Below are 13,456 nucleotides of genomic sequence, written 5' to 3'. Positions count from 1 at the left end.
ACTATTAGCTGCCAAGCTAGGCTTTACCTCTGTGTTTGTGGTATTGTTGCCTTTTGAAGTTTTTTTAATGCATAAAATACAGCACATTTAAAAAGTCTGTGCTGAAATTTTATTTTTTAGTCTTATTAGATTTAGCAAAGCAGGTACCGGAGCATCCGTAGAGTCTATGGATGCAGCTAAAGGCTAGCAGCTGAAAAGTCCGCAAAGCACTGCATGATATGACAGCAGCTACCTCCATTGTTTACATACAGTCTATAATAAAACCCATTCATGCATCTGTGTTTGACACCACTCGGCCCGTACAGGATTCTTACAGCCCCCGTGCAGCTTTGCCTTATGCAGTAGAGCTGTGGTCAAATCTGTCCTGGCATTCCTAAAACTATTCCAGATCTGTGTTTCAGTGATGTGAACAGGCACAGATCTGAATACCTGTGTACTCTCTGACTGGATTTAAGAGTCTTGGGCTCCTACCTTAGTTCCACCCACACTGATGATCCGGTACACATTCCGGGTGGCATCATAAAAGAAGGACACAGTGACGGCATGTTTGCTGGCCGGCAGCCAGTTGCGTTTGGTGGCCGGGTCGATCTGGAAGACATGAGCTCTGGCACTGAAGATGGGCTGCTCTCTTTAAAGGAAAAGACAGGAAAAAATTAACTTGTGACTGTTTGGTGTCACGTTCATTAAAAAGCACAGTGGCACGTACACTTACGATTAAAGGGACTCCGTAAACAACTTGAGCATGTTCAAACGACATTTCTACATATCACATTAAAACATTTTTTTTTTTTTTACAAAAATGACAAGTTTAATAAGGTCATGATTATATTTGATGTCTGAATTCTGAAGAAAACAATCTATAAAGCTGTCAACACATCTGTTCATAACTGGAGAATTCAAGAATTATTTATTGTCCAAATCTGCCTGCAATCTCTAAGCTTCTTCATGTTTGAAGTGTTATCTGTAAGCCACATGCTTTGTTGCTTAAGGCCAGCAGGAGTTTATATTTCCCAACATGTTGACAGAAATAAATTTGCAGTTATCTACATTTTCTTAAAATATATTTATACAGTAAGAGAAATGGCATGAGAGGAAGAAGAATACAAAATGTTATTTATTTTATGAGCAATACAGCATTTAGCATATGGACCATCAAATTAAATGAAAAATGTTTCGGCACTTATGCATATTTGCTCGAGTGCGCCTAATCTGTTTATGTATAGTGCAATCAATCATTTTGTAACAACACGTCACTTCTACCGGGAGGTAAATGTATCACCTTCAGCCTGAACTCTTTACTTGTCACTCAGCTCTATCACAGACAGAGAGGGGAGCCTGAGGTCAGCCGTTACATGCCTGATTTCTCAGGAGACTTAAATCTGTCTGCATGTGACGCTCTCGGCTGAGCCAGTTTTCACAGAGGAGAAACTCTTTAGGGGCTCTGAATATAAAGAGGAGTGATCTTTGGAGCATCACAGAGCAATGTTGGACCGTCACTTTAAGTGGAACACAGGGTCTGTGTGTCGTAAGATACATATTTATATTTTTCACTCAAACTAGCTGTGGCTGTATTTGCACAGTTTCTGAGATATCCACATGGATATCTGACCTGACAGTTTTGACACTTCAGTCTTCCTGTCACTAATTTCATTCGCAGTTAAACTTGCTCTACATTTTATTTATTTATTTTTTTGGTTTGTTTTCTTTTGTTTTTACTTTTTAGGATAATAACACAGGAAGAAAACAATATAAACAAAGCACAGAAACCTTGTGAAATACTCACTCGAAGCATTTTATTTACATCATAGGTATCAACAGCAGGAGTCAGCAGTAACACCCATAACCCTCAAAACTCTCTTAAATGAACTGAAGTGAACGGATCAGGATCTCACTCAAGTAATATCAAATGTTTCTATCAAATTACCAGGATGCAACCTTATAGAATATAATTCTACCTTTTTCACTCAATTTTAATGAGCAGCTGGCTTGAAATTCTAACAGAGGCGGTGCTTTTGAGTCTTCCTGAAACTTGGGTGAAGCTAATTTTGGTTGGAGCAGGTTCTTTTTAGCTGGCAGTCGCTGTATAGATTAATGTTGGATGGAATAATTACAGACAAAATAAGGCAATTCTGTTAATAAGTGTTTGTTTTTTGCTTTTTCTGGAAAAACAACTGTAGTCTCAGTTCTTTTCTGATCTTTTTGAGCCATAGAGAAAATTGCAAATTGTACAACAGTTTTTAGCTCACTAATCTAAGACTATTCCACCTGTATCCAACAAAAACAGTGACTTAGTATCATTATTCTTTGATGTAAAACTGTCAGGATGCAAATCATCAACTAAAATACTCCAATCTCTAAATGTGCTTGTGTTTCTCACAGACCTTCAGGTCATTCATGCCTTCCTGGTGTAATGAGGCTATTGATGCAAATGAAGCTGAAGATTTGCTATGTGCTAGCGGTCCAATTAGCGCCCCGGCCTCTTTGAAGGCAATGACATAGACTCGCTGTGGGCTGGACAATAAGCGACTACACAGGATCTTTGGAGAATTCACGCAACACTACACAGCTAATAGAGTTTGCACAAAGTCAGTGTAGCCAATGAGCCATTCTCATGGAAAGTCAATTATATAGCAACAATAATGAGGATAATGTGCAACGTGAGTAGGCTTTGGTCCTTCTCCAAGCAGGAGAAACACGCATGTATATAGGTCAGCAATGACTATATGAAGAATTGTTCCTGCAGGATTTGCTTGGCATTACTCAACATTTGCATACAAACAATAGTTCTTAGTGTTTCAGCACAAATGCTGAAGTACAAGAGACAATAGACAATAGCAGCACCAGCAAGCGAGCAGATTTCAGGTCCAGGATGGCTGCAGCAACAGATATAAGGACTATCACTGACTTCTGATAGAAATGATAGTACCCAAAAGTGGATTCAATCAAAAAACAAGTAAGGAAATATCACATTAGTCCATGTACACACTGGATTTACTGGTTTCATTCCTATTCTAATAATATTCTGACAAGTCGCTCATACTTTTTTCACTGAGGATAAAGAAACATTAACATTTTTTATCCATAATTGTTCCATCATAATGTCCCCAAAGACAGAAAAATGTGAGGCACTGATTTTACACAAGCATTCAGAGAGCAGGAACTCCTTTAATAAAAACCTTTAGACCTCAGAGTTCAGTGCGAACTGCTTTGCTCACATTTTTGTGAGGGCCAAAAAAAAAAAAAGAAGTGATTTGACATTGATTATTTTCTTTTTCCAACCATTCTGTTTTTTGTTTGGTGACTTGCTTGTTGTATAACCCAAATTTGGCAAAGCTTTAATTACTAGACAGATGGCCTCACATTCGTTTCTAGAGAAATGTGAGGCCAATTAAAGAGGCGTTGATGGTTGACTCGGTGACTGCACGGTGCCCAGGTCCTCTGGCTGCAAGTCTAAATCATCACCCCTCCACTACCGTGTTTGGCAGCTGGTTTGGCTTTTCTGGTATCCTGTTTGTGGCACAGATTACTCAAAATCATGAAATAAAAAGCTGTGCAGTAATAGTTTTCCACTCTGCTACTATATTTGTTACTTAGTCAGTCACTTCAGAGCACTGATAACATTAGACATGGCTACACAAAGAGCAACATTCAGTCTCAACCCTTAATACTGCAACATTTAAGCTGCACTAGTAACAGTTAGTCACACTTGTACAGTTTTTTGTTTTATCAGTTTTTAATATCGTTTCTCCCTGGCAGTCCGTCACATTCGATCCGATTTCTGACGTTGAAGCTACAAAAAATAAATAAATAAATAAATAACCAAACAGCATTTTTTGCAGCCATCTCTAAAACATGGTGGACGCTCCATCATAGTTTGAGGTTTTTCAGTCAGTGGCATTGAGGATCTAGTCAAACTGATGGAATGGTGAATTTAGAAAAGTACCTTTAGATTTTGAACCACCGTGAAATTTAATTTGTTATGCACCTAATTCCACACAGCTTTATTTTTCAATGATCCCAAACACACTGCCACTGTAGTAAAAGAAGAAAAACACACAGCGGAACACTATCAGTCAGAGACGGGCCTCCCCAGAGCTCAGACATCTGAAGCAGTGCGGAATCATTTTGACAGAGAAGGTAACAAAAGTCTAAAAGTCAGTCAACATCCAAAGAAGAGCTTCGAAGGTCCTTCAAGAAGCCCGGAGAGCGATTCCTGGAGACTACTTTAAGAAACGACATGAAAGTTTGCCCAACACAGTTCTGACTCTGTTGAAGAATGAAGATGGTCACAAGAAATATTGGCTTTCAAGCTCATTAGAATTAAATTACTTGTTTTAGACAACAATCGCTTTACACTCCATTGTTTTACTTGGTTTTCACTGTCATTCACAATAAGTTGATAAGTTGAGACAAACATTTACAAATGTATTATTATCTGTGTTGTTACCACAGACCATTGCCCATTTCTGTAGGGAGAAATTCAGCGCTGTTCCTTCTTGTACATATCGTGATTTTTAATACAGTATCATTCATTCATGCCCTTTCCCCCTTCTTGCTGGAGTCAGTGCTTGCCCAAACAAATTACAAGCTCATGTAATGCTTTTATTTTGACATTTAACAGGTCATGAAAACAGATAGTAATTCATTTTACACCAAGCATTTTCCTACTGAAAATGGATAGGTGTGAAATCTATTTTCAATCAAGCAAGACTTTTGTTTTGTGTATACTGCACTGCCCTACTTCAGCATGAAAACTGTGAAAACTACGTAGGTTTGACGAGAATTAGCAGAGAAACCGATCAAACGATGAATTGATTCTAGCACACTGAAGTTCCAGCTCTTCTTTCATATGCGATCCACTCCTAATTACAATTCTCCATGTGATACTTGAAGGCAGCAGAAGTTTGGACAAATCTTTAAACTTTAATGCAATGCAGAGAATAATATCACACACGCTTAAACTCCATATCTGATGGTCTTGGAGGTGGAGATTTCAAAATAATTGCTTTCATTCCATTGTTACTTCATCACTGTCAGTTTAAATTTATCTGGGATGTGATTTTCCTCCTAACGGAGGTAATGAACCGTTATCGGAGATGTCTGAGCAGTAATTTGAAACTGAGCACAAATGGCTGCAAAGTGAAAACAGCCACGTAGGTCAGCTGAGGTGTATTAAAGCCGTCTTTTTCGCTGATGGCTTCCCTCTATAGAGCATTGGCACTGTATCTATTACCCGTCACCCAGATGTAGCTATCAGGTGCCTCTGTTTATGGCCTCTGCTGCACACAGTAGCCAAGTAATATTTTTCTGTCGCTGCGAGGAATGATTTCATTGGTGAGAAAAAGCTTGAAGGAGACAGACTGCAGAGATCTGTTTTTCTTCTTTTTGGCTCAGTGAAACATTCGATAAGATCTCTCATTCTGTATGTGCACCCTTATCCTTGAAATTCATATGAATGTTTCTTGGGAATTAATTTATTATGAAGGTGGAGTGTAGCGGCTGGCCTCAGGGCTGAGTGCCCCCTTCTCCATGTGATGTCAGAGCTGGAAGTTCATGTTGTGGATTAAAAGAAACTTTAAATTTCATTCAAGAGCTCAGACACAGCTGCTTTACTCTTCCATCCTCTGACAATGGCGGGAAATAAAGATTTAAGGCAAACTTCAAGTGACTTTATTGTGGCAAGGTGTAATTCCTAAGCTACTATTTTTGGCTGTGCATCAAAATCACCATCCAATTCAGAAGCTGCAGACTTGTGCAGTGCATGGATACAGAGATCTGCAGAAGGAAAGATAAAATGTCCCAGAAAGGCATGAACAGTGATTGTGCCATTCAGGTTTGAATGGCACTCGAGAATTCAGCCTTGTAGCTCTGCTGGCTGACGTCCCAGCAGTGCTTTCTCTCCCGTATCTGCCAGGTTTTGCCTGTCTGTGTTTTTCCTGACTCTCCACTCTGACCCTGAATACATTAAAAAAAACAAAAAAACAAAAAAAAACAAACAAGAAATGTAGTAGCTGCTTTTATAACAGAGTATATCAGAGTATCCCCAACAAAACAGTCCTTCATTGACTCCCGGAAACTCTTTACTGCCATTTAGACATTATTTTATAATTATTTATTGTAATAGATTATTCCCATTATAGCTGAAAGAACTACTTAAATCAGTTCAACGACAAATATTTCAGTAGTAATTTTTTTTGTTACTGAGTATTGATAATAAGTTATAAAGGGATTTGTATGTTTCTGTTCTTATATGTGTTGCATGAAAATTGCGTTGCACTAGCTCTGCTTGTGTACTGACAATAAACTGAAGTGAACTAAATTAAGAGTCTTAAAAATAGCTGTAATTATCACCAGTGCTGTGTAAGTTCAAGCTTTGCAACAGCTGCCCCAAAGTTCAGTTCATTTGGGAGTTGAGGAAGAACATCATTATTCTGAAAACCCCAATTAACTCAAGTCAGAGAGAGAAATTAAATAAAATACAAGGTGTGGCCGAACCAATAATCTGCATCATTCTTAAACAGAATTCTAGGCTGGAGTGAAAGACCACAGAAGATACCGTATTTCCACACTATAAGGGGAACTTAAAATCCTTTAATTTTTCTCAAAAATCGACAGTGCACCTTATGTATGAATTCTGGTTGTGCTTACGGACCTCAAACGGATTTTATGTGGTACACGGCGCTCAAAAATCTGTCAAAAAATGTTTTAGTACGACTTTGATAAGCTACGCTTGATGGATTGTCTAAGCATTATGGCTACCGTAGTCAGGAGCCTCTGGGGCCAAAACTCGGTCTGCTTCAGGCCCCAAAGTCAAATGAACGCTGCAGCATCACTGAGAGTTACAACTGTCTAAATTCTTCCATCTTTAATAAAATGATCAGCTTTGCTGCTTTACCAGGTGTAACAAGTAAGTTTAACATCCAGGTGCGCCTTATGGTTCGAAAAATACGGTAACTAAAGTGGCAGAATTTCACTGGTTAAGAAAAACAAATTCATAAGAGCACTATTAAGGAGGTAGGTGCATCATTGTCAAGGTCTACAGTCCGAGCAGGCGGCAGAGGAGCCTTCATGAATGGAAATACAAAACGTTTACAACAACATGCATAGGCATTCATTGTCAAACACGGTGGAGGTAGCATTATGGCATGGGCATGTAGGGCTGCCAGTGGGAAAAGTCCTTAGTGTTTATTGAGGGCTGCTGACAGAAGTAGCAGGATGAATTCTGGGGTGTACATGGCCGTACTCTCTGCTCACATTGAGTCAGCTGCTGTAAACTGCTCATCACAGTGCAAATGGATAATGGGATATTCTTCAATGTGCACATCAGTCACCTGAATGCACCCCAAAAGAGCAGCTTTTTAGTTATTAAAATACAAAACTCAAAGCAGAGAGACCCACAACTGAAGGCAGCTGCGGTGAAAGCTCCAGCAAAGCAACTCAGGGGAGGAAACAGTATTTGATGATGTCCATGAGTGCTAGCCTGCAAAAGGATTCTAATCTGAGTATTAAAATTAATCCTTATATTTAAAATGATATTAGTTTATCCAATCATGCAGGACTGTTTTGTTTTGTTTCTAAAACCACTTCAATTGCAGTTGAAAGTCTCCACTTTAATCACATCTGGATTGTTTGATTTGAAATCCAGTGTGGTGGTGTACAGAAGCAAAACTACAAAAAACAGAAAGAAAAAAAAAATCTTTATAGACCTAAATGTCTCTTCATGAACTTTTTGCAGCTCATTGTCAGACCTTTTGTTAATGATATGTAATAACAATAACATAAAAATGTCACATTTTTGCCAATATGGCATTTTTATTTATTTTTTAAAGACGTGTTGGGTATGGTTAGCATCAAAAGGTGAAATTATTTATATCACAAGACTAAATGGATAAGTATTTTTAGTTCATTTGGTTAGTTTTGTTTGATTACACTAACTAAACAAACCAAAGTACTGTCCACTTCACTCTTTACGTGAACATTACAGCTTTCATCGGCCACTAACAGCTCTGCACAGCTAAGTAGGATAGATAACCCAAACACATTGCCTAGCATATCTTTAAATAATGCAAGTTACCAAAGCTATTTCTCAGAAGCTATTGCTCATCCATTATTTACACACATGCCAAATAAAATCTTAGTAGTACAGTAGGATCTGCAGATTCTTTGTTTTTTTCCCCCTTCATGAATGATATATATTCAGTTCACCAGTGGGTACATGCCTCATAGACTAAAACCCACTAGTTTATGTCCACATCGTGTGGTAATGACAGTGTGCACACATTACATTAAGCAGACGTGCATTATAGTGGATTTAGTTAAACTGTAAAATTCTCAGTGGAATAAGATGGTGTGCAAAACAACTACGTGCGATTTGTGGATAACATTTGTGTTTAGTGTTTTGTGAAAAGTTTTACGTGTGCATCGTAAAATGCATTCACAGAGTGTTAAATACAGCAGAAGGCTGAATGCTAAAGACTATTTTCAGAGCAGAGTCAGTAATGTAGGATTTCTTTTCTTGCTGTTGACTTACGATTTTATTTTACAGTCTTATTTTTTTTGTATTATTTTGTCCGTATCCTTCTATCCACTTCTAATAGTCACAAACAAAAATCGTACAAAGGGTTTGTTTTTTGATTTGTTTTTGCATTTTAGTGCCATATGAAAATTTCACTGTAAAATAAAAACATGATCTGACATGAAAATCTGCACTCATCACAAAGTGCTTCAGATTCAGCAGATTTGAATAGCTTCTGATGATTGCTTTAGAATCTTTTATTGAAGTATACATTTATTTAGACAGTATTTAGACATTGGATCAGCATGCTTCTCGAATTAAAGCAACAGAGGGAACAATAATTACATACATGAATTTATTTGTGCTTAAATATATTTTTAAGCATCTATATTTCACAGCCCAACTCTAATTCACACATAAAGAACAAAACTATATTATATTGTATGAAATATGATGAACAGTGTGCCATCCATCCATCATTCATCCACTCACACTCATTCACGCCTATGGCCAGTGTTGAATTGCCAGTTAATCTGTTAAACTGTGGGAAGCTCATTTTTTGATGTATGTAACACACATAAATTTGAGGTCTTACATACTTAATTTTCTTATTTATTTACTTTTTGGCATTCTATTGCCGGCATAAATAGAGATGCATACAGGAAATGAAGGTTATTTCATAAGCATCCCTCTGAACCAAACGTACTGGCCCCCCCAGTACCATTTTTGGTGATATCAAATTTAATAGCAGGAAATTAAGTGGGCATATATTCTTTTCTTTCTCTCTTTTTGCCATATTTCAAATAACCTTTATTTGACAACAGCATGATAATACAGCAAACACCATTTTTTTGGTTTGTCACACCAATATTTTTAGTGGCCCCCATATGGCCACCCCATGAATAAATTCTGGAGGCACCCCTGGAACCAAACCTTGAAATGCAGCCCCACATTTAAACCAGAATCTGATCTAGGTCAAGGCAACGCTACTGCAGTCCTTCATACATTACCCCAAACACAATGTTTTCATCCAAGGACATTGCCACTTCAAAAATGACTTGCCCCATGACCATTTGTTCCTCTGCTAAACTGGGGTGAAGCCTCAAGCCCTAGGAGAGCTTTTTATGTTTTCAGTTTCCTTTGTTTGTCAGCACGATTACTCGGCTGAATTTTAGAAAATGCAGTGAAGTAGAGCTTAAGCACAGAGAGTGCCCATTATATTCCACCGTGGAGCCAGAAATGTCTTTAAAATTGCAGTCCTTTTCTTCTTGCCTTCATGGGTCTTAAAATATTGCACAATTCCTGATTGTTCCTCAGCACTAAAGGAGTGCATGAGGACTCTTGTGTTTACTCTGGCAGGCAGCAGCAGAACATTTAATACGCTTTGCCTGCGGTTGAGACATTTTAGCCAGAGAAGCTGCAAGGCAACTGCTCTTATTTCAAGGGCATGGCAATTTTACAGCTCGATAGCCTTGTGTAAATGTTTTACATAGTGATGTCATTGATGAAGTCATTGAAGAATAGTGGTCGACTTAAAATAAAGGTTTCATGTGTTTCAGAATCTGTTTTCCCTGCAGGAGAATCAATACATCTTGCTGTGGACTTTGGAGTTTGTAAGGACATGAAAAACCCTCGAAAGTATAATTTGGGCTTAAGATGCTTTACAGACATAAAGACTGACTAAACAGTGGTTTTGATATTTAACAAAAGGTGTAATGCATCTGGAAGACTGACAATAAATATAACATAAGCATCAGCAAGAAAAGAGGATGTTAAAATAGGCCCAATCAGCATGTGTTTACTTGACTTTCACAAAAGTTGTCCATGTCTAATGATTCATGTAAACTGTGCAGAGTACAAGAGTTTTGTGAGGGTGTGAGGCTCTTTACTGCACTACATTAGTTCAGACGAGGCTTCCCTGACTGCCAAGCTGCCGTGCAGTGTTTTTGCTCGTTCACCTCAGGAGGAATTTAATCCTGTTTTAATCTGCTCATATCATCAAACTTCAACGTGACGCATCCTGTCTGAGCTGATTAGCTTGACAGGCTTTTCACGGAGCGGAGTCAAGGCGGGCCAAATGAACGACGCGACATTAATTTGTGTGTGATCTGCTGTGACGGCTGTGAGCTGACAAGCAGTCACTCATCATTTCTCATTAAGATGAAAATATGATAGAAGGGAAATCCCAACAGAAGCTGCTTTGCTTTGATGTTAATTCTTATTTATTTTGGCTTATTGGTTTATTGCATTTAACATCCCGAGTATCCATTATGGAGCCAGATAATTCGTTTTTATTGAGTCTAATTAAGTACTTTCATGGTGCTGTTAATTTTCTTGATCCATATCTGATGTTTTGAGCAGGATTTTATCTTTTGACGGTGAGAATATAAATATTATTGTCTGCCATAAACATTAGATTAGAGTCGCCCAACTGAAAGCTGTTGGCAGATTGTTTCATATAATAAAGATGAGGAGATGGTTGCTCCTTGAGATACGTAAAATGTAAATGACAAGATAATGCAGAGATGAGATTAACATAATGCCAAATGTTGAAACTGAGATATTTATATATGCTTCTGTAAAAACAAACAAACTTCTTCTGTAGTTTTCCATATCTCAGCTGTTTCTTGACAGCCGCCCTTCCACTGAGCCCACTTCTGATGATGGATCAACTGTTTGCTGTCTCCTCTGTTTGTTTTTTTTGTTTTTTTGTTTTTTTCTCCATACAGGTGACCCAGGAGTTTTTTTTTTTGTTTTTTTTTTTTTTTTTTTCTCCCCCCTTCTCACCGTCTCTTCTCCCCTTTGGTTTTCTTTCTTTCTCTCCCCCTCTTTCTCTCATTCATTCCCCCTGTCCTATTTATTTAAAAAAAAAAAAATGACAAAGGATGAACTGAAGCTCTGCCATCACGTAATGTCGCATACTGCTGTTTCTGATGTCATTTAATAAAAAAAAAAAAAAAAAAAAAAAAAAAAAAAAAAAAGATGATGGATCAACTGAATGATTAGGTTTTTGCTACACTTCCTATTTCTTATGAATATTTCAGCTACTTCTCCACTGAAGTTTTGTTTTTTAGGCCTTCCACTTGTCCAGTTTCCTCAATTTTTTAAGGAGTAATGCGTCACACCATGCCAAGTTGTGTTTTAAATGATTCATAGGTCAAAAAAATTATTCCTCTGACAATCGGCCACAAGAACAGGACTAAAAATGCATTTAAAAAAAAAAAAAAAAAGCAGCCAATGTTTAAAGAAAAGACCTCAAGAAAGCCGACTGCTGCTCAAGAGCACTTCAAAAAATTACCAGCAGGTCATGGAAGCAAAATGTAAAGAAATGATGGGTAGCTTAAGATTCTTGTATTGCACTGTAGGTAAGGAAGTTTTGTTAACAAGTAGTGTCAGTTCAAAATGTAAAATATTTAACTGTGAAATATTCCACTATATTGGATATAAATAAATGTGATCTAGCCGTGATGTGACATTTTAAACTGCACTGTTAATGTCAAAGATTGTTCTTCAGTATGGATTTTTCCCATCAGCAAGTCTAAATAGTTCAGCAAAGTTTGCATAAAGTCAACCAGAGGTCCTTCGTGCACTTGGTAAACTTAGTGTATATCATGCTAGAAACATTGAAATACTTTCATCCTGATATCTTCTTTGTGCATAAACTTATAACTGTGGACTTTAGCTTAGACTTTTTAAAAAGAATTTCTTATTCAGTCTTGATCTGCCCCCCCCCACACACACACACACACTATGGCTTTGCTGTGTGAGCTTCACCCCAAGTCATCACTTTCTAATCCTCTCTCGCTGCTTTCTCCATCTCTCTTCTTAACCTCAGTACCCATTCTGTACCCTGATCTGTTAAACAGGAGCTGCACCCTCCTGTTTGGCCCTGCAGTCAAACATGACCAGTTGCCCATTGAGAAAATACTCCTCTAACTGGCAATAATGAAGCCTTTAAGCTGTAGGGGCTGTAAATAGCCTGAGGGAAGTGGAAAGCTGATGAAGTCACTGCCAGAAATCGTATTGGTTGTGCTTAAAAGCCAGTGTTCAAATCTGAAAAGGCAAAGAGGAGAAAGCTTGCAGGAGGTCCAGTAGAGGCGGAGAAGAACAGGAGGTTAAGAAAGGGTCAAAAAAGGAGCATTTACACATTGTGTAGAACAAACACTCCTTGCTGTAAACAGCTGAAAAACGAACTAGATTAACACAGAAGCATGGACCGTCATGCAAACAGTTTACAAGCGAGAGTCTGTGATGGCAGCGACTGTGAGATCTGTAGAAGCCCTGTTACTGCCGAACATTTCTCAAAGAAGGTCTTGGATATTTCAGCAAGACTATCCCACACCACATTCTGCAAGTATACAAGAACTCACACTATGAAACAAACAAGGTACACAGAACTCCAAAGTTTTTTGATACACCAAGACCAGTAGACCTTAAAAAAAACACATTTGAATTTGTTAGTTAAGTAAAGGCTTTGATTTTTAAAAATGAAAAAAAATTATGTTTTAGTAACATTTACCCCAGCCAAGGTGGCAAAGTTTTAAGAAAGGAGAATATAATTTATGACTATGGGAAGCTTTTAAAGACATATTCACTCCTAAGAGGAAGAGAAAGTTTGTTATGAATACTAATGACCGCTGTGAGTAGCCGTTTCCCTCTTGTGCTAACTCAGCAAGAAAAAAAAAAAACAGAAGTACAGTTTCATTCATTGCACCACACAGAGTGCTGTATCAATCATTCATGGAAAATTATTACTTACATCCAAATTATGTAAGCAATAATCCAAATTATTATGTAAATGATATTTTTCTCTGTTTTTCCTAAATAGTCGATTCAAATGACAGTCAGCATAATTTTCGAGTCATCAACCAATAGAGCATAATTCAAATGTTACTGAACAAAACTCCCAATGAAAACAGTATGTTTTTCAAAAATAAAAAA

At 37.8% G+C, this 13,456-nt stretch overlaps 1 protein-coding gene across 2 annotated transcripts in view; it reads right to left on the bottom strand.

Annotated features, from left to right (window-relative positions):
• LOC102297896 (homer scaffold protein 3) overlaps positions 1 to 13,456 on the bottom strand; it is a 52,970-nt gene that overhangs the window by 25,247 nt on the left and 14,267 nt on the right. For both annotated transcript variants that reach the window (XM_005949024.2, XM_005949025.2), the window contains one exon: positions 472 to 628. In XM_005949024.2, coding sequence (XP_005949086.1) covers positions 472 to 628 — 157 coding nt within the window. The remainder of the gene's footprint in view (positions 1 to 471; positions 629 to 13,456) is intronic.

Source organism: Haplochromis burtoni, unplaced genomic scaffold (assembly GCF_018398535.1).
Source record: "Haplochromis burtoni strain Fernald_Lab_line unplaced genomic scaffold, NCSU_Asbu1 Contig_625, whole genome shotgun sequence".
NCBI classification, from domain to species: domain Eukaryota; kingdom Metazoa; phylum Chordata; class Actinopteri; order Cichliformes; family Cichlidae; genus Haplochromis; species Haplochromis burtoni.
Note: the sequence above shows the minus strand (reverse complement) of the source record. Positions and strands in the feature narration are given on the sequence as shown.